The sequence below is a fragment of the Falco biarmicus genome, chromosome 11 (assembly GCF_023638135.1).
Source record: "Falco biarmicus isolate bFalBia1 chromosome 11, bFalBia1.pri, whole genome shotgun sequence".
NCBI classification, from domain to species: domain Eukaryota; kingdom Metazoa; phylum Chordata; class Aves; order Falconiformes; family Falconidae; genus Falco; species Falco biarmicus.
The window spans coordinates 2,763,205-2,789,235 of record NC_079298.1 but is presented as its reverse complement, the minus strand read 5'-3'; the positions used below and the strand labels follow the sequence as shown (position 1 = coordinate 2,789,235).

The following is a 26,031-nucleotide window of genomic DNA, read 5'->3' as shown; positions in this document are numbered from 1 at the left end:
CCATACCTGAAACCCAGAAAAAAACCAGAAACTAAACAGGATTAGAGAACAGAAAATAGAGCAAGGAGGGCAGACTGCATCTGCATTAATACCTCTGTGTGCTCACCGGTGCCTGAGCTGCTTGGTATGGCTGCTGAGCGCCTCGGCAAGCGTCAGAAGTGGGCACGCGGAACCACCAACAACAAAAAAGTCAGAAAGCTTTTGAAGGCAAAACTTTTGTAGTTTAGAAAGGTCTTTACAAGGCCAAGGGCTTGCAAATAATTTTACTAGTAATTAAAATTACTGGGTCCTTGAAGAAAATAGTGTCTTAGTTAATTGGTCCCTATAGAAGGATCATCAGGCTTAGGGGGAAAGTGTCTTTCATAGGAGTGATCAGTTATTAATACAAATGAAAACTCTGAAAAATGTAAATTACTGAATAGAACATGCTCTAAGGTTGTCTGCAGGAATTAAATGAGTTTGCAGTGTTCCCAGAGAAGCCGAAGGAGCCCAGCACACTGAAATATTTATAAAGAATAAGATGCTCCAAGGATTCTTACCATGCCTGGTAGCTGTAGGAATGTTTTAAATTGTTTAACATCGCAGTAATAGATGATCTCGATTAAAATGAACTGGTGTCCAACCAAGCAAGTGCTTGCACCGCAACCAGGAGCGAGCCCAGCGCCTCTGCAGCAGGGGCAGCCCGGGAGCCAGAGGGCTTTTCTTGCAGGGTGGCCCCCACCAGCTTCCCAGGGCACGGCCCCCGCGAGGCCCGGGCGCGCAGGCAGGCAGAGGGCTCGGTCACACTTGCTTTGTACAGCTGAGCCTGCAAAGCACTGCAGAAGATGCTCAGCCAGAGAAACTCACCTGGGAGCTGGCGCGAGGCTGGGACAGACACGCCCGTGCAAGGTGCTCCCCCGCCAACCGCTGGGCACCACCTCACATCCCCAGCAGCGATGCCCGAGGCTTGTGCCCGGTGCCAGCTGAACAGTCGGTCTTGCACCGTGCCCACAGCGCGCAGCCAGCTGGGTTTCCAATGGGTGAAATGCATGACCTGAGCAGTGGCACAAGGCACGACTTGGCTGCGAGACCAGTAACGGTGCAGGTGCAGCAGTCGCCAGCACGGCTGCAGGCTGCCGAGAACACCTGGTGGCTTAGACAGTTTAGAAAAAAGCCTTTCTGACGAGCCAAAAATGAGTTTTGCCGGTGGCAACTGTGTCCGGTGGTAGCTTTTCTCACATAGGTTCAGTTTAATTAGGCTATTTATTTGTGTGTGTGTGTGTGTGTGTGGTGCATATTTTGTTTTTCCCTAAGTGCTACCTACATTTTTTCACTTTGAAGTTAAATACTGACTAACAATGGATAGGAGACCAGAAATTACCCGGGTAGCATTTCCAAAACTGTAAAATTATCCATTTCAGTGGTTTAGCTTCTTACCAAAATTCCACCTGCTCAGATGAGAGCTATACTCACGTTCTGAAAGTACACAAGTGGTGCATGTGCAACAGCCACACCAGCAGCACTAGGGCAGCTCTTGGGAGCCAAAATTGCCAAAAGAAACCCAATTCCATACCTGGTTCAAGTCCTCTGACCACTTCAGAAATCAGTTGTCTCAGTGGGCCCAGGTGCAAATCTAGCTCAGGTCCCTCTGCCGTGCCACAGCACCATCCCCTCGCCGCCGTGCCATCCCCCCAAGCCGCTGGCAAACAAAGCAGACAGGGGATGGGGCGAGGGGGGGTGGCGAGCGTGCAGGGGCAGTCTGCACACAGCGTGGGCGAGCTCTTGGGGTGGGGGGTGGGCTGTCTCCTCACCACAGATCAAAGCTCGCCTGGATCCATCCCATAAATACAGCCGTCAGAGAAAGCAGCATGGGAGAGAGCAGATGATCTCATCAATACGATATGAGCTCCAAAATTATGGAGTGCTCTTGGGAAATTTAATAAATCTTTTTTCTATCAGTATATAAAAGCAGAGTATTTGAAGTGTGGTTTTTTAGAGCAATACAAGGGCCTGTACAAGTCTGCACGGTCCTCACCAAAGGATTCATTTCCCCAATTTTTAAAATCATACACACAAGTGCCATTTAAAAATATTTTTAACTATTTTAAGTGATGAATTGTCCGCTTTCCAGTGCCTTACCATCACCACTGCATTGTTCATCCAGGGCTTCCCTGGTGCCCCAGGTCTTCTGCAGCCTGAGAGCACCCTGGGAGTTCAGCTGCCTCTCGATTACCAGCTCCTGCCTTCTTTTCTAAAAGGCTGCAGCGGATCTCACTGAGGCTGCTGCTGCTGCTAACTCTCACTGCCACTTAATCATCTCCAGCATGCGCTGGATGCCGCCTTTCTTTAAAGGAAGCTGCTGCCCGCACGGAAAGAACCTCTCCCCCAGCGCTGGGAGTGGAGGCTGGTGGCCAGTGAGAGGCTGCACCAGGAGAAACCCGCTTCAGCGGCTGCAGCTGCAGCCAGCCCCGAGCGCGGGCGAGCTGCCCCGGGTGCTGACCCCCACCTCTGCATCACCCCTGCCAAGGGCTGGGCAGGGCAGGACCACAGCCCCCTTGACACGACACAGCCAGCGCCGGAGCTCGGACCCGCTCCCCACGCTCTCCCTTCACAGAGCAGGAGTATTGGTTAAGAGTATTTTGAGACACTGCAGATGACGCCGGCACTTGCCTACAAGAATCACACCTCCTACCTTCACATTTCCATCCTGTGCTCAGCAAAGCAGCTAAAGGCCAAACAAGCCGCCCCAGTGCAGCCTCAGCCTTGCCTTGGGAATCCCCGAGGCAAATCCCTGCGCTCCTCCCCCTGCCCAAGTCCATCTTTCACGCCCCAGCTGCAGCCCGTGTGCGGGAGCCTCTGCTTGTGAACGGCCTTGGTTCAGGCACGCGCACAAGCCACAGGCATTTGCTCTGCGTGGATATCTGCGTGGTGCAGTTTTAGCGGCACAAATACTCAACCCAACATTAGTCATTTGGTTAGAAAGCAGAGAGAAATACCGAAGACCGGGCCCTACCTGACTGGCAGGTGTTACTCCTACAATGATATCGTGTGCAAAAAGCCAAGGAACTGCACAGACTGGTGTGGGTTTTTTTCACAGACCCAAGTAAATGTGCATGTGCACACATGTATAGAGAAAAAACAAACCTCTGGAGAAGGTCTTTAGAATGAATTTAAATTCTGAACACTTCACATACCAGGTGAATTCAACTGTGGAGTGTGTAAACACCAACCAGCTATTTACTGCATTATTTTTTTTTTTAATATTGAACAACACTGAAGAAATCTTGGTCCAGTGAATAAGCCCCTTCATACTTCATGGACATTCCCTAGTTAAAAGCAAAAGCCCATTGCCTAATGATCAAAAGTCAAATCTTGTTTTTAAGCAAATACTGCAGATCTTGCACAGAATTCGACCGCACCGCTCAGGATCACTTGACACGGTGCTTTCATTTAGGCTACTGAGAACTGTAAAGCTATTATCAGTCCTTTTTGTCTACCTTTCCCTCCCAAAGCACTCCCTAGCATCCAGACTGAAAATACAAATGCAACATCTTTACTACAGGAAGGAACAAACATGGATTACTTGATCCCATTTAAATGCCCTATCCCATGTATATTATCTTAAGTGACTTACGGTAACAATCCACTCACTGAAACTCCTGCTCATTTCAGTTCTATTTCCCAAAGTGAAGCAGTTGCAGTCCCGCCCTGTGGGGGCTGAGCACCCTGCAGCCCCCCCAGCAAGGCCCGCCAGGCGCTGCACACCCTGCCCTGCACGCTGCAGCCCAGGAGGGTCTCGGGGAGCCCTCGGAGGTGTGGCAGAGCTGGAAAGGAGACTGCAGTCACGGAGACCCACGGCCAGCGCCGGGCTGAAAAGCTTCGCGCTCACCACCCCTCCTGCCGTTCCCGCGGGGACTCTGTGGGCCCAGGGAGCTACTCCTGACAGACAGCAGCAAAAGCAAAAGGCCAGGCTTTATTCAGTGACAAACATTAGAACGGTTTCGATTTAGCAATTTTCAACAACATTTCAAGGTCCCAAGAATGCCTTGAAGCATGGCCAGCAGCAAGCCCGGATTCCCACGAAGCCCCCTGCACCACCCGCCCGGCACCGGGGAAGGGCTCCCTGGCCTGGCAGGTGGGTGGCCGCAGCCCCCAAGCTAAACACCCCTGCACGAGGCCACCCTTCCCCCAGCAACGCTGCTGTTCCACACCTCTGCCGAGCACCCCCGGATGCTCTTACCAGAACCAAAGCATGTCCCTACGCACAGCAGTGAAGACACGGCCCCAACTTGGGGCGAAGAGCCTGTGGTTCAGGAAGGTAAATGACACGCAGAAAAATGCAGCCAGCACACAGAGACACACAAACACAGGCACTCTTCACAGACACGCTCCTTGCTGTATGGAAACACGTACGGCACATCTGCCCTCAGCCCTCCCTCCCACCAGCCAGCAGAAGCAAGCGCTGTCTAGGGGAGGAGGGGAGGTTCAGCCAGTCCAATATTTTGCTGTTTTGGGAAAAACAAGCATGACAGCTGTGGCACAAGCCTTGCGATTATTATCTTCATAATTATGGAGTGCTTTTTCCTGGGCTGGCATATACAGGCTTATTTCAGTTGTCTGCCACACACTGAGAAGCTGCTCTAGTAAAACGAGACAGATGGTTGCAGTACTTGCAGAGTAAAATAAAGAAGTGAACATCCCAACTGGCACAAATCCACAGCGATTTGTGTAGATGTTGCAGGACACGGCACTGAAGGAGCTGCAGAAAAAGCTCAGAGGAGAGTTTCTTCCCCATCCTTTGGCTGTACTGAGGGCACCACAACTGCGGCTGGGTTTAAAGCATCCTACGATACAAGAAAAACCATTAGCTTTACAGGAAACATGCTGAACTTTCAGCTACTGAGATACTGCTGTTACAGATTTCCTACAAGCAGATGTCAGAGTACGCAGAGAAGATGAGCGCTGCCAAGGCTCGCCTGCCGCCAGCGCCGGGCAGAGGAGCTGCACACTGGGTGGTGGGAGCTGCTCCGTGCGGCCAGACGGACGAGACAACGGAGGGGCTGCAGGCATTAGCGCCAGAGCAGAGGTGCTGGCAACATATTTCAGGAACAGGAGAGAATGCAGAAGCTCCCACCTGAAAGGACCGATTGTCCCTTACCCCAGCTACCAGCAGCCGATACTGAAGGGAAGTACAAGAAATGGGACCAAGTGGCTCATCCTCCACTTCTGACAGGACCAGCGTGGGGAGCGGAGTGGGCACGGGGGCAGCATCCAGCTCACGCAGGACTCACCTCTCAGGGACCGCGGCTCCTCTCGCCCACATCAGCTGCCAGGGTGCCGGCGCTCCCTCCGACGGGACTGTCCTTCCTCGGCTCCCTGACCCCAGCAGCGCTCCCTGCACTCGCCCAGGCACTCGCTACCTCTCCCTCTGTGTTTTCACAGAGGCCTGGCTGTTCCTCCTCGGCTTTCACTCCTGCCTGCTCTGCCCCCTCCTGTGGCCCATCCTTGCCCCCCACTGCCCCTGTGCCCCGGGCTGCCCGCTGCAGCTGGGTGCCCGGCCACAGCCCCTCACCCCCTGCAGACACCCTCCCCCTTGGCTCCACTCCCCCATCCCCAAGTGCAGGGGCACTCGAGGTTTCTGCAATCGGCCGCTGCCCGGGGGACATCGCTCCACACACTTCTCCAGGCTGTGGGGACACAAGACGCACTGTGCCCCGCTCCTGCTCCACCTCGCCCTGGCCCTCAGACCCCGCCGGCGCTGTCCCCCTTCCCTCGCACCCCAGTGCTGCCTCCTGCTTCACCCCTCGCCCACAGGCCACAGCTCCATCAGCCAGCCCTTCCCGGTGCCTCCCAGACTCCCCAGCTGCCCCCCCTGCTGCCGCCCCAGTCCCGCCCTGTCCCCCACACGCTGCTCCTGTCACCCCCTCCTGTGCCCCCAACCCACTATCGCTGGCAGCCACTGCCGCCCCCCCTGCCGCTGCCTCGGCCACAGCCCCACGCCCTGCCTGGCCGCCCACCTCCCCTGCCACCATCGCCCCGCTCACACGCAGCCCCGGGGCAGGCAGCACCGTGCTGCCCAACACCCCCTCCGCAGGAGACCCCCCCGGCCCCACCGCCAGCTCCCCAGGGCCCAGCGCTCCGGCCGCCGCCACCTCCCCAGCTCCTGCCTCTGTCCTGGCTCGCTCGGTGGATACTCCCCTCACCCCTCCATCAGGCTGATCGTCCATCGCACCGTCTGTCCTTGCTTTGCTGCCTAGAGATGGGTTTCCACCCCACAGGGATTCTGCTGAGCCCTCCTTCTCCGCTGCAGCGGTCTCCTCCAGCTGAGGTGACCCTTGGCTTAGGGGGTCCCCGCCAGCAGCCACCACTGCCTCTAACACAGCTGCCACCTGCCACACAGGACCCCCACCAGGCTCCACCACCACATCCTCTGCTCTCGGGGCAGAGCTCCCTTCCAGCGCTGACGTCTCGCCACTCTCAGATGTCGCTGCCCCTGTGGCCACTTTCCCCACCTCCACCCACTCTTCCCCCGGTGCTTTCAGCTGGGAAAACTCATCTGCTGTTACAAAGCCTTCTCGTCCTCCGGGCACTGCAGCTCCTGGGGAATTGTTTGTGTCCCCTAATGTTTCCAGGAGAGCCCCAGGCTTCTCCACAGCCACCTCCCATTCAGAAAAGGCTTCCCCTACGGGCTCTTCTCCTTCAGGGCCAACCACCCCGGCAATGCCCCCCTCTGCCAGGCTGGCATCCTCCGCAGCCTCCTCTCCCTCAGGCATAGCCGCCGCAAGGCCCTGCCCTGCAAAACCTCCCTCCGCTGCGGGCCCCTCTGCCTCGGCCACCACCTGCAGCCGAGGCCCCATCACCCTGACGGCCTCCCCTGCCTCGGGGGCTGCCTCCGCAGCCTCTTCTGCCTCAGAGGCGCCCCCAGCCACCTCCACCTGCTCGCACACCGTTCCAGCCACCCCTGTCCCTAGCAGTGCCCCTGCCAGCTTCTCTCCCCTGGGTGCCTGCTCCCCCAGTGCTGCCTCGCTCTCTGTCCCCTCCACCAGAGCCCCCTGCCACCCAGCTGCCACCTCTATGCCAGACACCATTCCCCTCCCTGCCCCCTCTCCACGGGGATCTTCTGCCACAGCACTCTCCTCAGGTGCAGACTCCAGCACCGCAGGCTGGCCTTCTGCCTCCAGCGCGGCCACTGTGTCCTCCTTGGGCAACAGATCTCCTGCCCATGCCATTTCTTCTCCTGCTTCTTCGGTGCGAGCATCTCCTCCCTCAGCAACCAAACCTTCCTTCTCCAGCGCGTGTCTCTCCCCTGCAATCCACCCCGCTTGTACCACTTGCTCTGCTGCCTTTTGCGCATCAAGTGCTCTTGTGGCTTCTGCCAAGAAAGCTCCATCTGGTGCTATTAAGAAATAATCAAAACATAAGTTTTATTGAGAACTGTATTAGTGCTAAGGCTGTTTTACAGGGTTATTATTAAAGATGCTATCTCTCCCAAGCATTGAAAGGACATCAGCATGGTGACAAGAAGAAAATGCGCTGTGCTGCTTCTCACCACGCACCTGTGCTCTGACTGTTTCTAGTGCTGACGTTCTGGCATCTGGCATAACTAATTCAAGCAAAAATGTTCATACGTGACCAGCTTTCAATTCTGGCAGTTCTGCCTGCCCTGCCTCCTCTCTCTCTCTCTCTCCCTCATCTGCCCAGCAGGGAGCTCAGGTGTGTGTACGAAATAGCTACAGGCTTCACAGTAATATTCACAAATAGGTGGTAAATTGCTCATGTGAAATACACACACAGTCATTTCTACAGGAAGAAGAACAGTCAGCTGTTCCTGTAAAATGGGTTCCCATGGATTCCTTAATTACACCAGGGAAATAACACAGGGTAGACTCTTGCCCCCTGGGAACTTAACGGCAATGCCCTCATTGAGTTCGGCGCTCCAGGATCCATCCCCAGGCAGGCACCGGCAGCAGTCTGTACAAAGCCTGTACATTGATGTTATGTACGAATGTGGCAGGTTCCCACTCTTTAGAAAATGAGAAGTTTTGTGCCACTGAAAGGAGCAAGGAGCAATGTCTGTCCCAAGCTGCCCTTTCCCAAACTGGGCAAAGGCTGTCTCGCCCCAAATCACCTCCCACTGCTTCTGACTTAATTTTTACCTTCTTTCACTACTGCACTCCACAATTACTGCTTTTTGCTGCCTGCTCAGGCAGCTGCTGTGCAACTGGACCCCATCTCTGGAAGGGCAGCCAGAGAAGATTCCAGGTGACAAACAGGCCTGGAGGACACTATTTGTCCAGCCCATCTCTGCCAGCAGAGCAGAGCTTGTGCCTTGCACCTGCCTTCCACAGCCCTTCCGCTGGCCTTGCCAATCCCCACTGCCACTCTTCCCCCCCGCGCTTCAGAGCTGGACCCGGTTCACTCATGGGGCAGGTCTGCTGCAGAGGAAAGCAGAAGGTGCACAAGGCAGCTCAAGCAGCTGCAGGCAGTAAAGGAACCAGAAGAAGAGAGGACAGACTGAGAAGAAAGTTTCCAGAGAGAGAATGGTGGTCGGGGAAGGAGAGAAGAGAGCACAGTAGTTTGTTTCCTCCCACCAGACCACACATCACCTGAACACTAGACCACACTTTAGAATTAAAAACTCTGTCTTTTGCAATATGAGAAATCATGCCTTCACTCAAGATGCACCTTGCACCAGGTTGGTTGCTTATGCTTACTACTAGCTTTCTGTCCCTTATATTTTAAATTGTTTCTTCTCTTATACACATATATAAAAATCAGTTATCAATCACTATCATAATTTTACAGCACTCACACTGAAAATCCCACCTCCTGAATCTGGGAGAGCTCAGGCCCACCATCAAGATCAGTAACAAGTCATCATTTACAAAATTTCTAAGGGAAGTTTTGGTACAAAATGAAATAAAACATTCCAAACTGTCACCCAGTGTTAAATATTACTGCCTCCACAAAAGCACAGTGTCTGAACTGTCTGGCTGCTAATACTGGACTGAGTCTAATGTAATGGATTTTGCCAGTTCCTGTAAAATAGATGCTTTGTTCACTTTGTCTAAAAGAAACCAAATGCTGTGTTGTGTGCGCTATAGTCTACATGTTTACCTGCTTCATTAGCAGAGAGAGGAGTTAATTGCTCCGGTTGCTGCTTACATAGCATTCCCTTCTGTAAAGTGAGGTCCTGCACTGGGCTGGAATGAGGCACCGTGTGAACCTGAGCAGTTAACAACTAGGAGATTCCAGGCTTTCCAAAGGTCACCTGCCTGGAAAGCAATCTTGTTTCAACCGTGATTTGGAGGGACAATGGACACACAAGTCAGGCTGCCCAGGAACCACATCCTCTACCCTGGTCTATGTGTCAGAAACACAGATCAGAAATGAAGACCAACACCTGAAGACTACTGGACTTTGAAATTACATGTTACAGACAGTTGTTTGAGGTCAGCTGATGAGACCAAGGCAGAAACAATTTCATTTGAGAAAGAACTACTGAGAAAAAGATGATTACTGACCGACCAGAGATGAGAAGGAATCTCCAGCCTCCTGTATATACCTTCTGGATGAAAGACAACAAACCTTAAGAGACTATGTTCTTGGACTACAGAGAAGAAGAAGAAGATCAAAAGGCTCCCAGCTGACCAGGAACAAACTTAGAACACCCTGGATTAATGTGCTGAAGTACAAGACTGTGCACAACTAGCAATTTGAAGACAATATATATGACCTGTTCCTGCCAGCTGTTAGACTCTCAGAGGATGGAAGAAGGAAATATAAGAGCAACAGTGCAGACCGAGGTCAGTTTTAACCTATGGTTTTCTTCTCTTTCAGACTCGTTGCTAGTGTGGAGTAGAACCTTAACGTTTACTGTCACTGCGGCTCACTGCTGCGGCAGGGTAGCTGGCTTTAACATCCCCTGTTTAACACACAAGGCTCTTCTGTCAGGCAGATCACGTCTCCAGCAATAAACTGCTAGGGTTGCAAGGACCAGAAATGGTTTTGGAGAGAACCAAGATCAAGCTGAAATTTCCTCACCACCAATTATGCCAACTACTAACAGGGAGATGAGTTTGGGAGACAAACAGGGCACAGCACAGAGATCAGCTCTGCAGTTCAGCTTCACTCCCAGTCTGTCAGTCCCATCCTGCCTGTCTTGACAACGTGTTTCCCAGAGAGGCCCCATGCTACCCGGAAGCAAAGGGAAACTCACTGGATTCCTGCTTTCCACAGCTATTTTTTTGATTGGCAGCCGTTTTTTTTCATGGCCTAAGACCATTGTAACTGCCAAAAAGGCATTAATTATACATGACTACAGAAGCCAGCTAGTCAGCACCCAGTTTTATACAAGTTAGGAAAGAAAAGAGCACAAGGAGGGTTTAACAGCCTAGAAATGAAAGGGAAAGGGCAAACACTTCTATAAAAAGCTTTCAGATGAGGAAGATTTAATCCCCCACTTGATGGCCAACCTCACCTTCAGCAGCATCACACTCTGTACTTGGTATGTTCTCTTCTTCCTCATCTGTATGGGAATTGCTAGATTCAGGTTCAGAATTCACATCGTGATCATTTCCAATTGCATTTGCTATTTCCTCCTGGACTGGTTTGAAATCTTCAAAAACTATCACAAAGTTACAAAAGAGGAAGCAAGAAAGAGAAACCATTAAAAAGCAAAAGGGGAGAAGAAGTCATCCAGCTATCTCAGCTTGGTTTAAAATTTAAAATGTTAGGGCAGACCCAATTAGAGCCATGTAAATCTTCACCAGCAATAATTCTGTTAAGCAGATTAAAACCAAATGGAGACAACCATTAAAAATCCAAGGGAAAATTCATACAGGAGCATCCACTGAAGCACAGAGCGGCAATCTTCCACAACGTTTTCACAAAACAATGAGATTTTGTCAGGCATTCTGAGGGGGGTTCAACGTACAAGCGACAACATTGTTTTACAGACATTAAATTGTTATTGTTCCATCAGTATTTTTTTTTAAAAAAAAATCTATGTTAGGCTCCCAAGTACAGTTCTAAGAATTCCTCAACTCCCCAAACTAATGTAAGTGACTGAAGACCTATGCTTGCCTATAAACAAGTAGGGAAGTATTTTCCGCTCTGTAAATGCAATGATTGCGATGCTTCACTGTCAAGTTGTACACTTGACAATTGTTCAGATTGTGCTATCAGTGCCATTTTTTGCTTTACGAGTTGCTGGATGATTATGCAAACGGATTTCAAGCCAGTAATACTAAAGGACTTCTTTATGAGCAGTATTCCAGCTATGTACGCAGTCCAGTCCCTTCAGCATCTCCTCTGAGAGCTCTCCCCTCCAGCAGCCCAGGCTTCTCCCTTCAAGTTCCATCTGCTTTCTGTATCTTACCTTTCCTGTTGTAGTTACTGGGTTAGCCTTTTACACAAAGAGCTTGCCAGTTTGCCACTGGTGTGGACTGACAGCCTAACATCAAATCTCACGCTTGGTTTTACTGCCAAATGGGCTCTACTGCCAGTATACCACGTCCGTGAGGAGCCACACACCTCCAGGTACCTGTCCGAAAGAGCTGCCTGCTTTTGCCAGTGTTACGACTGTTAGCGTGAGACTTGATTAATTCCTGTTGCTGCCTGGATGGTGCCAGTGGTGGCACATTTCAGACTGCTCCCCTGCAGCTTGGAACAACCAAGCTTTGACCGAAAGGGAGTAATTCAGTCAACTGCTTGTACTCAATGCTTATGTCAAGCATAACTTTCAAAACGTAAAGGAGACAGTCGCAACATTTCTAGATCTTATTACCGCATGCGATAGGAAGCGGTACACTGGTCAGCTTCATCTACGCAGTGGAAGTGCTGCAGAGACACTTGTTGCAAGTTTCAGTTTCTATAGACAAGCTCTACATCAAGGCTCAGCAAGAACACGGACACTTCACAGTATCTTTACCAATGACCTTCCCAGAATCAGCCTACGGCATTTTGTTCAGACAGAGTATTTTGTTTGAGAGTAGAGGAGCAGGGTTTCAGCCAGCAAGAAGAAAAGATCTGAATCCTGACTTGGCCTTCTATTACAAAAACATGGAGACTGAAACCAATTGCCACAACAAACCACTCAACACGTTCTGGCTAAATCCTGACACACAGCCTAGAGAAAGGGGTGTTACATGGTATAACACCTCGGCTTTCAAGTAACACCTTCGTTCAACTTCTCTGAAAATAAAAACAAGGAGCCATGAGTAAAAAGCTAATGCTCCCACACTAAGGAGCTGGCTGGCTGACTTCGGGCCACTCTGCAGCAGAGCATGTAATAAAGGTACCCAAAATTCTGGGCTTCATAAAGAATGGACAGGACAGAAGCATTTAACTGCTGTGACAGGAGCCTGAGGGACTGGCAGTCTCAGCAGCTTCAAACACAGACTGGACAAACACATGGGCATCAGATCTACAAATGGATACAAGAGCACTAGGCAGGCGGTTTTTTTGAACAGCTATTATACAACAGATCGGACTGCGGGAGAGCTACAAAAGGAGGGAAATCCAGAAAACAGAGCCTCCCGTGTTTGTGAACAGCATCTTCTCTTGCCACTGTGAGATGCAGACTACTGTGAGAGACATGACTTTGGGCTGATCTGCTGGGCATTTCTGAAGTTACTAGGAGCTCTGCTAGAAGAAAAGCAGCTGCATAAAAATAAGCACAATAAGACTGCCCGACCTGGCTGCCAGTCTCATCTGAATTGCCCACTTAACCCACAGAAATACTGTCCTGCCTCAAAGTGTTTGTACATGCCTTCTACGGATTGCTGCGTCTGGGTGTCACGTATCGAAATCACATGTACTTACTTGCACATGGCATTATGTTTCCTCCAGCAATTTATTAAGCAAAATAGCTACCAGTTCTTATGAGGCTGATTTTTTTACACATGTAGCTGTATGTATGGGATTTAATCTTCCTGCTGCTTCAGCGTCAGTCAGGGCACTGAAAGGTCCAGGAGTGGGAGTGGTGGTGTTCCCACAGGCTGGCAGTGAGGAGAAGACTTAACACTGTCTCCCCTGCCACAAGCTTGCTTCTCCCCTTCCCAAATCCCTGCCTCTCTGCTGCCAACGCACAGCCTGTGCTCTCTCACCTTTTTCCTATGATGTTTTTTTCTACACCAATGATTCTGTCTTTCTGCTCAAATTTTTCACATCTGCTTTTACTTTTTCTTCTTTCTCCTCCTGTGGTTCCTCCTACTCTGTGCTTCCACCGATCATTCCTACCCCATCAGTACCCTGCACCCACATAGCTCTGAACTGAAATTTGAGAAAATTATTTGAAAAAGACCATTTCAGTCTACAGGCTCAGCATGAATGCCTTTTTGCCTACACCACAGGTCCTAAAGGGCAGCAATGGCTTCACTCCTTGCTGTCACATTTCACCTGGGTGAAACACAAAGAACTTCTCTGCAAGAAACCATGAAAGCTGAGCAGGGAAGGTCCCAGGACAGTGTTTATAAGGTCCCTCCTGGGACCAAGATCCTGACAAAGGTGTCTGTGCAACAGTGCACAACCTGCTTGAATCATTCTGACATTTCAGCTCTGCAGAGAAGGCAAGAAGTTTTCTGCTCCAGGACATCCAGGACATTGTCCTGGAGTGCTTTCTCCGACTTGCTGAAATACCAAGTGCTTTGCTAGGTACAGTGCACATATTGTACTTCGTCTTGATTATAGGCCTGAAGTCTGACTAGCTGGCAGTTCCCATTCTTTGCAGTTTACTGCCTGCATAACATTTGACAAAAGGGAACTGGCAGTCTATCAAAGCACATTGCCCAGGGAAGGATGACAAATACTGCTCACAATAATTCTCTCTCTTGGGATCAGCAGCATCTCCTTGTCACAAAGAGCACAGCAAGATCAGAAAACACACAGCAGGAGCCCATCCCAGATACTTCCACACTTCTGACAGATCCTGTCACACCACCGGTTGTGATTTGCCCGGACTCAGCCTGCAACTACACAACCCCAGAGGAGCATTTTGCACCTTTTGTTTTCCTCAGCATATACAATTTTCTCCAACAAATTAGTTCTGCACTGTTAATGGCAGCACCAGTTAGGAGAAATCCTGTCATAAGCAGAGCATGATGGGTCTCACCAGGGCAAAACCAAAACCGTGCCATATCAGTCTCATCTCAAGGCAGGCTGGACAGCCGATCAGAATGACCTGCCCTAGAGAGAAGATCATGTGAAAAAATCAGGGAGGCCCAGGAATGGACTGAGAACCAATTCCGCAGTTGCAGCAAGGGACTGAGCTCCTTCAGCCCTCCAGGTGTCTCTGGAGGCTTTTAGCCCTCAGCCTTGCAGGGGACCGGAGCAGTGGGAGTTGTAACCATCTGGTACTTCTTTTAAGACTACAGACATCCTTAAATTTTTGAATCAGAATCTATCATGGCAGCACCTGTGCTCAGTGGCTAGAAGAAGCTAAGATTCCCATGTGGCCTTTGTTACCCCACAATAACCCTTTAGCATGCTCATTGTATCTCAAAAAAGGTGTTATCTTTTTCTTTTTGCTCTACACACCATTTGTTGCCAATTCTTTATTCGCAATAAAACTTACCTAGACAACCTGCATGTAGATGGGGAAAAATCTGTATGCCATTTAGGAAGTTGTTCTTATCTGTAATTTTTATGATGCAATGATTTTTCTTGTCCTTCCTTGACCTGCACTGTCCCTGACTCTCCGGTAGTCTCCCAGAAGCAGGGATGATGCATGACTTGACTAAAATGTAAATGCTGTTACCTACATAACATCGGGACAATCTATCTACATTTGACAGAGGACCTCTGTTCAGACCTAGAGTCATGAAACCATGTGTGTGGAATGTAAGCACACTGGAATTCACGCTAAAAAAGAACAATGCTATTGTCTTAGGCTAACTCAGTACCAGATTACTAGCTTGACACATCTGATTGATCTTTCCTGGGTTACATATTACAGCATAATATTCTGTCTAAGTTTTTAAAGTTCTTTCTTCTTCAGTAGTCCTTAATCAACTCATCTGAGCCTAGTGGTTAAGGTGCTTAAATTTAAGTTTCTTTCACACAAATGGAGAGAGGCGTTCCAGAAGCAAACGTCTCTGAAGATTTCAGCATTATTCAACTAATAGTATGCTACTGTCTTTACTGTCTCAATTCAGAATGCATAACAAAGCAAAAGCAATGCACAAGAGAAAGTAACCCAGGAGCAACAGACTTGCAAATCATTAAGCACCAGCATTCAAACCAGCATCCCACACACAGCTCTCTTGGATGGATGCACTGCAGTGAACAGAAAGCAACTGAAACAGAAGCAAAAACTTCTATTAAAATAAAGGAAAAGCATTCTACATTCCACTGCAAATCCGTCATCCAGAAAGGCAACTGGAAATTTCATCTACCGTGGCTTGTGGCTCTCCTTTACATCAGCACCAGTGCAGACAGCTATTCTTTTATTCTCCCTGATTTAACAGCATCCAAGACATTTCCCCCATGAGCTGAATGACATTGCAAAGCAAGGGCTTACATTTTTTTCCATTCCCCAGATATAACAATGCAAAGCCTTGCTCATGTGACCAGCCTTTTATTAATTGTCCCTTATCCATAAAGGCAAGGTTGAAACTGCAAGACGCCCATTTTATCGACAGTAAAAACAAGGTGTCACACAACTGATTTGCTCCTTGCCAACAATCTGTGACAGAGTGAAGCAACACAACCATGGATCCACTGACATAGTTTTGACCTTTGTCTGAAAGACTATAATTCACATGGTAATTTTTGGTATTCTTTTTGAATCTAGTATTTTGACATTATAAAGAGAGTCCCCCCATTTTGCACGCAGATTCTCCTACAGGTGATAAATCTTATTTGGATTTTCTAATAATTGCATGAAGTGTGAAACCCAGCTACTGCAGTAAAAAAGAATAGCTTTTATGCTGGAAATACTAGAAAAGCAGCAGAAAACCAAGGCTACAGTCTGGGTGGTTACTGCACTCACAGCAGTTGAGTATTTTAGTAGCTTGAAAACAGCCCAGCAACTGCATTCCCCATGCTGCACCATGACTTAGTATAAAGGCAAATACAGCCAATACTTGTATGCACCACTCACAGTTGCGCAGAAGGACTGTACTCACCAATTCCTTTGTTGCTCTGAGGAGACTCTTCATCACTATCCTCTACTTGGGTCATACTGCTTTCCAAAGGCACTAGAAGACCTTCCACCCCATCACCCCTCCTGGTACTTGTATTCTTCTCCCCATCTTCCCCTACGTTACTTTCTACTGACTCAGCCTGTTCGAGTTCCCCATTAACATTAGGACTTTGGCGCTGTATTGCCATTGTATTTTCACGAAAAATTCCAGTATCTTCCCTTGCTGTTAGATCTTCTGGTTTTGCCTTTTCTGCTTCCTCTATTCCTTCCTTTTCCAGTACAAAAGTTTCCTGATTTTCCTCCATTCTGAGCAGTTCATTCTCCCCATTCTCATTTCCGTATTGTGCATGCGCTGCATTATCAGATGCCCTTTTGAAATCATGATCCCCTTTGCCTTTAACATTGTCGTTTATCGTTTCAACATGAGAGTCATCTTCACTGCTATACTGAGTACTGATGGATGAAGGTGAGTGTGTAGACCTCCGACCTAGAAATAGCAAAAAATTTTGTTTCAGTATTTGTCACTAAAACATCTGCATTCATCAGCAACTACTTCCCTTTGCTATGCACAAAGGGACAGATGCTCACCTGGTATCAATCTCTGAATTACACCATCTAAGAATACTGTGACAAATGCCAGTAAGCGCAGCAGCAGAACGTTGCCCAGATGTATCAAAGCGTTAAAATCAAAGCCATTTAACTTTTTTTTTTAGTAATGGAAATGAACAAGATTAGCTTCATCAATCACACAGAAGTACACCTCCAGAAGCACCTCTAAATATGGCTCAGACAGTTTTTAGAATAGTTTCTTAAGCTCCGTTTGATAAAAGATTTCAACCATAGCAACATCCTTTGGTGCACTCCTGTTAACTCAGTGAATATGATAAAGATCTCCAAAATCAAGTGTAAATCATTCAAGCTGAACTGGAGGTGAAGTTCACCGTCTCCTCTAAATAAACATAAAGGGACCATAATATGAAATCATAAATGGAAAATTTGAGGGGGAAAAAAAGGCAATAATTCTTCATCTAACATTTAGCTGAACAGTAGAGCTTACTGCTACACAGCATTGCTGGTGTCCAAAGTTCACGCAGGTTCAAGAAGAGATCAGTCAAACTCAAGGAAGAAAAATCCAGTCAGGCCTCGTAAGTAAAAGGGACCACCCCTGACACCAGCTAATTACACGGGTAGGAAGCAGCACAGTATTCTTGCCATTTTCTTGTATTTTTCCTAGGCACCCACTGCTGGCCAAAGGCCAGAGGTAGAATTTGGACCCACGATCCAAATTCTCAGAGCCACAGGAGCCAATCTGCACCACATCATTTCTTCTTGCAGCCACAGTCTTCCAGCAGCCTCTATGCCTCTCCTTCCTCTGTGGATCTGAAGAAGGCTCACTGCAATTTTTTGTAATATTTTAAATTATTCTTTTCATCTGCAATGTACTACAAAAGCTTTGCAGAACTGCTTTTAAAAAAACCTAAAATATGGAAGCTAAACCTTCCCTAAAATTTGTCAACTACTTCCCTTAATTTTAAAACTAGAACAAAGAAGGTGTGTTTTAATGGAAACTGCAATTATAAACTAATGGACTGCCTTGTATAGACGCCAGATTATCAATTCAAGAGAATTCCTCAATTTTCCTTAAAAGTAGCAAAGGAAAAGGACCAGAGCGCAACTCCACCTCCCAGCACGCTTTACTGGTGGTGTGAGAAAACTGCCTCTGCATCTCTGGATAAGTTATTCAGGTGTACGCTCATTCTGTCATCTTCCCAGAGACTGGCAGCAGGGATAACGAGTGGTACCCAGCACGGAGCAGACCTCCACCCCCTAGGACCTCCACAGCAATGGATTTTAGGCACAAACTACTGGAGAACCACCACCGGGTAATGACTCTCAGCCACTTCCAGTCTCCCCTGGATTTGCACCTGTGTTCTAACAGTAGGCATGTTTAGACTCCCAAAAAACATCATCGCTCCTAAATACACTTATAAGAATATAAACAAGCATGTTCAGAGACAGAACAACTCAAATATGCAGATTACGTATTGTACTATGGGAACTATCAGTGATTCTTTCCAATTTATTCACAGGCTTATGGTCCACAAGGATTGAATGCCAAGGTCTCTCTTACATACTCTTTATCAATGTCTGATTCATAATATTGCATGCAGAAGTAACATCTTTGGCACCTCAGTTATCTGGATGTTATTCTAAAACTCTGTATGCTGGCTGAACTGACCCAAGGGGTCTGAGGAATTCAGACACTCTTGAACAAGCACAATGATATACTGAACTAAGAAGAGACAAAATCTCTCCATAACGTATGCTTATAAAAATTCAGATCCCATTATTATTAGCATGTTATTTCTACTATAGCAGCACTCCCAGATTACAAGTGGATTAGTGTTCTACTGATACTGAAACACAAAAACATAGCATCTATGCCCAAAAGCTTGCTGTCCAAGATCTTGTTCTACCAACACCAATACACACGCTTCACTTGAAGTGGGTAAGGAGTTCTTCAAACAGGTCCAAGGCTTGGCAGATGAATTCAAGAAACAGTAAATGTACAGAGCACGTGGAATTTCAGGCCACAAGGAGATAAAAGTTGAAGCTTGCAACAAGTAAAGTTGAATTATGCAGAAACCCGTGGTGTAGGTGATCTCTAGGTGGTCACAGGTTTATGTTTGCCTCTAGGAGCCTGACAGAAAGGAAACTTGCACTACCAGTGTCCAACACACCCCTGTGAGGCAGGGGCAATCTGTACCAAAAGAAATTTCATACAGTGCAAAAATTCACCTACACTTTGAAAATTCATTTAACAACAAAACAACCACAAAAAGAAGGAAAAAATAACATGGCTGGAAGCAGAACTTTCCTACATGTTTTAGCTGAACACGTTCTGCTGGCCACCTAACTGCGTATGTACATACCACAGTGGAACGGAGTGATTTCAGGGTGCTGAGCAGTAAGAGCAGTTACAGGTATTCAATAACTTTGTAAGTGAAATCACTTACTTATGTGCCAAAAGACAAATTCAAGAGCTGAACTTGTAACAGATCTAAACGCAAGTAGCAGACCTAAAACCCAACACAGCTCTACTATTCTCTGCAAGCCAAGAGAAAATGAGTTACTATCACTAGCATGATGTCCCCATAGTGCTTCCCACAAAGACACATGTTACCAGAGCAAACTAGTCCATGTGGGCCGACTCCAGGGGACCTGTGAATAACAGATCCACAGTTTAACCTGGACGTCTCTAACTGCAGGCTTGACAACTCACACTCAGTTGTAAGCCTCGCGAGTCCAGAAGACAACACAGTTTTAAAGCAAGGGGAAATGGGGCATACCTTAGGGCTAAGAGACACAATATTTAAGGAACTCCCAACACAGTTTTCACGTGCCTAACATTATTTAATGAAGACGAGAGCTAGAAACAGTATATATAGATGTCAGTGGGGCTACTTTGAATGTACACTGCAAGTACATCTACACTACCAAAGAGGGAAGGACCAAAGCTTGATTCGCTGTACTCTGATACAGCTCCAGGATTGCGCACCCATGTCCTACCTCATTGGCAACGATGCTCACACCAGCTCCCAGCCCTTGGCACGCACTGTGTGTGCACAACGTTAGATGCTGGAGGATCCTGCATGCACCCTGCAAGGGAGCCTCCATCTTGATTCTGTCGCATAGAAAAGCGTACTGGGGACATCAGTGGTGCATTTCTGCATGCTGTGCATGACTGTGAATACATGCAAAACAAAGCTGCACCTAAAGTTAATTCATCTTGTGGACTGAATTGCTAATGTAGTAACACCCTGTTTAGGCTAGCCCTGTCACCAATACCGGACTCTGCAAGGTGCGCTATGGAGCACTGAACTTGACACCTCAGCAGGGCCTCGCATTCAATATTGAAAAATATACAGTCACGGAATTTCACGTTAGGCGCTCCTGCGGAAGCAAGAAGAGGGCGAATTCCTTCTCTAACTATAGCTTCCGCTCATGTGCCATCCATATGCCAGAACTGTCACCCATGCAGAACAGCATGTTCAGAAAAAGATGGTGTACAAAGAAATCTTAATAACCACAGTTTAAAGAACCCCACTCACAGTAGCACTCTCCCTCCACCAGATAATTCAAGGGGCTGAGGAAGGGAGTTCCTTTACAGATGCTTCCCCTGAGACAGCATATTAATTTCTAGATCTCTCTGTCACAACTTTACATACATTAGGGAAGCAGCAATTCAGGTAAGTGGAAAAGAGATGGCTATTAAAGAGGTATATGGATTCTGTTATAAGTTTAAAACTACGTAGGATTTGGGAAAGTGATAACTCAGGCAGGGGACATGCTGTCTTGCAGAATTTGTAAATGTAAACATAAAGGAGGGAAAAGAACTGCTTAAGGATGTGCAAAAAGGTGTAACTAAAAAAAAATGGTGTTAAAGAAAAATCTCTTTAATAATGAATATCTGGAAAAATCTTCCACTGCTGAAACCTATTACGCACTTTAATCTTCAAAAAAAAAAATGGAACTAGTAGTTGCTACTGAAGTTGCTTGAAATATTTCCATGCATATTATCTTCAGAGAGTAGGGGTCCTTCATTCAAACAGAAAGCTCTTCTTGTCCTCAAAATAACCAATGAATTCTTATTTTTCATAAATTTATTATTCTATCTCAGTTGGGAAAAGCCCGCATCTCTTTTATCCCTTCTCTCTACCTCTTCTGTTCAGCTGTGGAGAAAAAAAAAGTAGAAAGACTTCATTACAAAGGGGAACATATCAAAAATCAACAAATAGGAAACAGGAATGAAAAATCACAGGCATTTTGTGTTCACTGTATCAATGCCCGGAGTGGTTAACAAAAACAATGCAAAAAAGTTGTCATTTTCTTTAAAGGATTCAAAACAAATCTGGATGAAACTAGATGAGGAGTCCAGTGTCATCAGGTAAACAATAAATAGACATCTGGGAGATGACAAACCCTTCCTACAAGGAATTTCCTATTCATATGGAAGAAAATGCCCTGCATCAGTTTGGGTTCCACTGTTTACTGTTTGCAAAAACATTCTATGCAAGCACAAAGGAGTAAATACCAACTGGCTTCTGAATACTTCTACTACCCCAAGTGTAGAAATCTCTTTGAAGATTAATCACTACAGCCAGAACAAAAAGATCATCCTGACCTTCAAACTTAAATGCAAAGTGCCTAGAAATCCGGAATTCCAGTGATCCAAAATGCCACCCAAAGCCAGCAGTAACCTTCATACATCCTTATCTGATGCTGCAGTTGTACCGGGTCTGGCTGAGCCCCCAGCACCCTCACAGCGCTGCGCTCGTACCGGCAGCCAGAAAGGTGCTGGTAACACACCAGCGCTCTGGCTGCGGCTGAGCCGGGCTCGCACAGCGTCCAGGCTGTCTCCCCAACCTTCCCCCTGCCCCTCACCACTGGGCTGCGGGAGGGGACACAGCTGGGACAGGTGACACAAAGCAACCAACGGGATATTCCATACCATACGATGTCTGCTCAGAGAGAAGAGCTAAGAGAAAGGAGAAGGTAAGGGGGGACACTCATTATTTATGATGTTTGTCTTCCCTGCCTCCTGGGAAGAGGCCGAACATCAACTGCTGATGGAAGTAGGGAATAACACCTTTTGTTTTCTTTGCTTCCACACACGTGATTTTTGCTGTTGCTTCATTAAACTGCCTTTGTCTTGACCCACAAGCTGTTTTGTTTTGGTTTTTTCCATCTTTTTTTCTCCCGCCCTGTTCTGCTGAGGAGGGGAGTGATAGCATGGCTTGGTGGGCACCCAGCATCTAGCCAGGGTCAACCCACCACAACAGTCTACCATTTACTAATGGTAAATATGGACTGCAGAACTCCTTCAGGCTTACTGCCCCAAGAAGGTAAATGTTGGAAGCACTGCTCCTCTTGTTGACAGTAATTTACACCTATGGGGAGCAGTCAGAGCTCAGAGCACAGAACAGATGCTGTACTTATATATTTAGACTGCTAAAAGCCTCTCTAGGTCCCCATCCAATATTTGGGTAACCACTCCTTACACTAATATACCGAATGCTAGATAAGGGTGTTACCTGTCTCTTCCTTACATCCTCAGAAAATTCAACAGGGATAACAAAGCAAAGCCAGCTTCCCAGCCTCCTTTCTCCAAAAGTCACAGTGCAAAGGTTAAGTCATCAAAGCTCACGTAGGCCAAAGGGAAACTGATTCCAAGTCATGAGCTTCTCAAGAAGCACCTTTGAGATCAGCTTCCCTCATTTCCAGAGACAATGCTGCTGAGCGCCGGACACCCACGGCCCACTGCTGATTGCCAAATGAGATGCAAGCAATAACTGATGACTGCTATATTAGTGTGCTGATGTGAAAGATAGATGCAGCAAATCAGGCTGCTAAGAAAGAAGATTAAACCTGTCTTATTTAAATACACAACAAATGTAAATGATTTAAATCCATGTCCTGAGTTACTGCAGAAAAGGAGAACAAGGGAAGCCACGACAAATACAAGTTGAAAAACATCAGCCGTGCCTGCCCGCTGATCGGTAAGAAACCCCTGCCTAGATGACTAGCTGTTTTACACTATTAGCTGCTGATGTTAAATGTCCGTAATTCAAGGTTTGGTGGCTTCCCAACAGCCCTTCCTCTTATATCCTCAATATACAAAAAATATTTTTTGTATTATTTTACATATATTTTTTATATATATATCCTCAATATAAAGAAAAATGTATATTGAATCAGTGAGTTTTGGTGCATGCAGCACTATTACATCCCAGTACGAACAAAGGTGAATAAGGGTGGCCCTTAACGAAGGCTTTAATGTAAAGGTAGCCATGAAAGGCCCCTACAGTTACCTGTTCCTTTCCAACTACACACATCTACACTCATACACCTTCACTTGACCATCACACACCGCCAGAGCTTGAGAAGCAGCTGATGAAAGTCACAAAGAAGTTTGCAATGCCATGCACTAACAAGCAGAAAAGAATGCTTAATCGTACGGATTGTTCATGAACCAAAGCCATTTCTGATTATCATGAGAAAACAAAAATTAAGATTATTTTTGATCATTGGAATGATTTTATTAGCAAGGATGTTTCAAACCTGATTTGAATTTCTGGGGTTTTATACTTTCTATAAAAAGACTGTATCTTTATTGCAGCTGCAACCTTTTCAGAAACAGCTGTACTACCTCTGCTTAATTCACGTAGAAATACAAATGTGAAAGTAATGTTTTCATTTAATTTGAGAAATAGTTTGCACATCAGACTGTCAAATGTAAGGAATATAAAGTAATTAATTTTGAAACAGCAGTAAATGGAGAAATCCTGGTAGATTACAACAAGCCAGAGGCACATAAGTCAGCTCAAGATCTAACAAAGCCATAGAGAAGTGTTAGAGGGATAAAACACCGCGACACAAAGGAGAGGCAGTTCAACGTCTGACTTACTCACCACATGGTGAAAGGAATACTATTGTTCATCTAATAAATAAGAAATAGCCTGCAAGTTTTCTGTGGGATCATTTATGAAGATACATGGCTTGGACTGCATGAAGGCCAATAGCTAAAACACTAGACACTGAAAGCACTGATTCAAAAAACTGAGTGACAGAAATCATGACTTAATCTATGAAAATTTATTCCAGAACAGTTTAATCTTTCTGAATTAATAATAATAATAATGGTCTTGGACACTTACTGCATGCTTTTGTACCTAACGTTTGGATCAAGAATCACAGACTATCCTACTGACTCCGACTCTTACTCATTCACAGCCAGACTCCAGTGAGGACCCTGCCACAGGCAGAGCAGACAGCTGAGCTGATGGCATTTGCCCCGACCCAGGGCAGAGTCAGGGATGTACCAGAGACAAAGCTGAGGTTCTGATTATTCAGGGCCACTAAAGATAGCGCTTCTAAAATACAAGGAGGTACATGGGTTTTCTTGGTGACTTCTGAGATAAAAGTGCGTACCCTCAGAATGCATATGTGGGCATTGGGCATCGCTTCTCAGATGTAGGGTGACCACCAACATTAAGTGCTGATCCGCCCAATTATTTAGAGTGAATCTGCTGAATGGCTCCATCTCCATTTCTACAACTAAATAGCTCAGCAAAGTCTGCTGTGAGCTGGCACACGCTTACTGTGGGTTTTGGCAGTATTTCTATGAGGTATGGCAGAATTAATAACAGATAAAATAGCTATCTTTTACCAATTCAGTAGGAATTGCACGGGGTTTTCCTATGCAGACTCAACATACATACTTGGACATGCACAAAATGTAAAACATGCATCAGGTTAACTTCTCTAAGCATTGTTATGAAAAAACTAACCTCGCTTATCATCCTCGGAGTCACTGACAGAATACCCACCACTTTCACCTTTCTCGCTGTCAGAGGCCTGCACTGACTTCTGTGATGAGGTTTTACTCTCCTTTTCATAGTTTAAATTATGTTTTTTATCATCTGAGGACGACTTTGACATTTCATTCATTTGATCACCAGTCTGTCCCTCTTCATTAACTTCTTCAACTGCTTCAAAATCTTCATCATACTCTAAAATAAAAGAATCATACTATGAGGCAGGAAATGGAATTCACAACAAGTCAAGCTTCTTTTAGGCAGACAGAGGTTGACTTCATTAAACTCCTTTTGCTCAGTCTTTTTAAAGCCATGAGAGAATCTAAGACCACAGAAAGGAATCATAAGAGCACATTATCACAAAAAAGCATCATGCTCTTCTTAGAGTAGCAGAAATGCAGTAAATTATGCATGAAGGATCATCAACACATTAAAAATAAAACAAACAAAATCATTGCCACTGAAAGGACTAGAAAAATTAAGAGCTAGGCAAACTCAGAAATAAAATACAACACACTTATCACAGGAGAAAAAAAACTTGTTGCGATGAAAAAAATATGCAAGCAACAGAGAAAGCTGGAGAAATGTAATACACTGTAGCGCAAAGTAAGATAAATGTGGATTGACATGGCTAATTAGCAAAGAAGTAGCTTACAAACTACATGAATTCATTAAATCCAGCCAAAGGGTGCTGCAGAGGAACATTCTATTATCACACTGTTCTAATGTGCTCCTTCAGGTCCCACGTGAAATCCTAGTACAAATGAAGCTTACGGCACAATTGCCATTTTTACATCAACATGGCCTGGATTTCATCCCAGGCTACTAGCCTGACAAGTTGTAACACTTGATAGATAGCTTTGCCCAGATCTATAGGTAAGACAGTCTTCATGCATATGCGTCAAAGAATCCTCCCCTTTCCAGCCAAGGCTGCACACTATTTAAAATCCCAGGACCAGCACATACAGTGATGCCAGAGATTTCCATTGAAAATTCAGTAATTCCACCGCTCCCACTACATGCAGCACAGAGGCAACAAACCTACATTGTGAAGGAGAGCTGTCACTACTGACATGCCAGCTGTCCCTCATGGCCATAATTTCTCACCTTTCAGCTTTTATTGCTCACTTCTTTTTCTTTCCATCAGTGCTTATAAAGTACTGAAGTGACAGAACACCAAGGACAGAAATGAAGAATATCTGATGCAGAACCAATTAGGCAAATATACAATTACCCAGACAATAAGAATTAAGGGAATAAGGAGATTTATTTTCTGCATTAAAAAATCATTTGAGATTCCAACTGCACTGTTGGAAGTGAGGCCTCCTCAGGTAACTGTCAGAAAGGTGCCCACCTCCTGGAGGAGAAAGGCTTGATTAGTCGCAAACGCACATCCACAGGCACTAGAGAGGAAACTGAGCAGTAGCACTGCAGAATTATGAAAGTAAAAATAGGAACTAAGAATTAAAATCCCTCTCTAAATATGACTTGCTCTGAAAAAGACTCTACAGTAAGGCATAAGCGAAGGCA

At 46.5% G+C, this 26,031-nt stretch overlaps 1 protein-coding gene and 1 long non-coding RNA gene across 2 annotated transcripts in view; both read right to left on the bottom strand.

Moving 5' to 3' along the window:
* Window positions 1-3,931: 3,931 nt before the first annotated feature.
* LOC130156651 (uncharacterized) lies at window positions 3,932-5,846 on the bottom strand. The gene is made up of 2 exons (XR_008824542.1): window positions 5,271-5,846; window positions 3,932-4,823 (listed from the first exon to the last, which is right to left on the bottom strand). It is a non-coding gene; the product is annotated as an uncharacterized LOC130156651 (long non-coding RNA).
* A 78-nt stretch (window positions 5,847-5,924) lies between these two features.
* ERICH3 (glutamate rich 3) overlaps window positions 5,925-26,031 on the bottom strand; it is a gene marked incomplete at its 3' end in the record, with an annotated part of 46,310 nt that continues 26,203 nt past the window's right edge. Inside the window, exons 12-15 of the mRNA XM_056356187.1 lie at window positions 24,475-24,696; window positions 16,107-16,610; window positions 10,460-10,606; window positions 5,925-7,375 (exon numbers count right to left, since the gene is read on the bottom strand). Coding sequence (XP_056212162.1) covers window positions 5,925-7,375; window positions 10,460-10,606; window positions 16,107-16,610; window positions 24,475-24,696 — 2,324 coding nt within the window. The remainder of the gene's footprint in view (window positions 7,376-10,459; window positions 10,607-16,106; window positions 16,611-24,474; window positions 24,697-26,031) is intronic.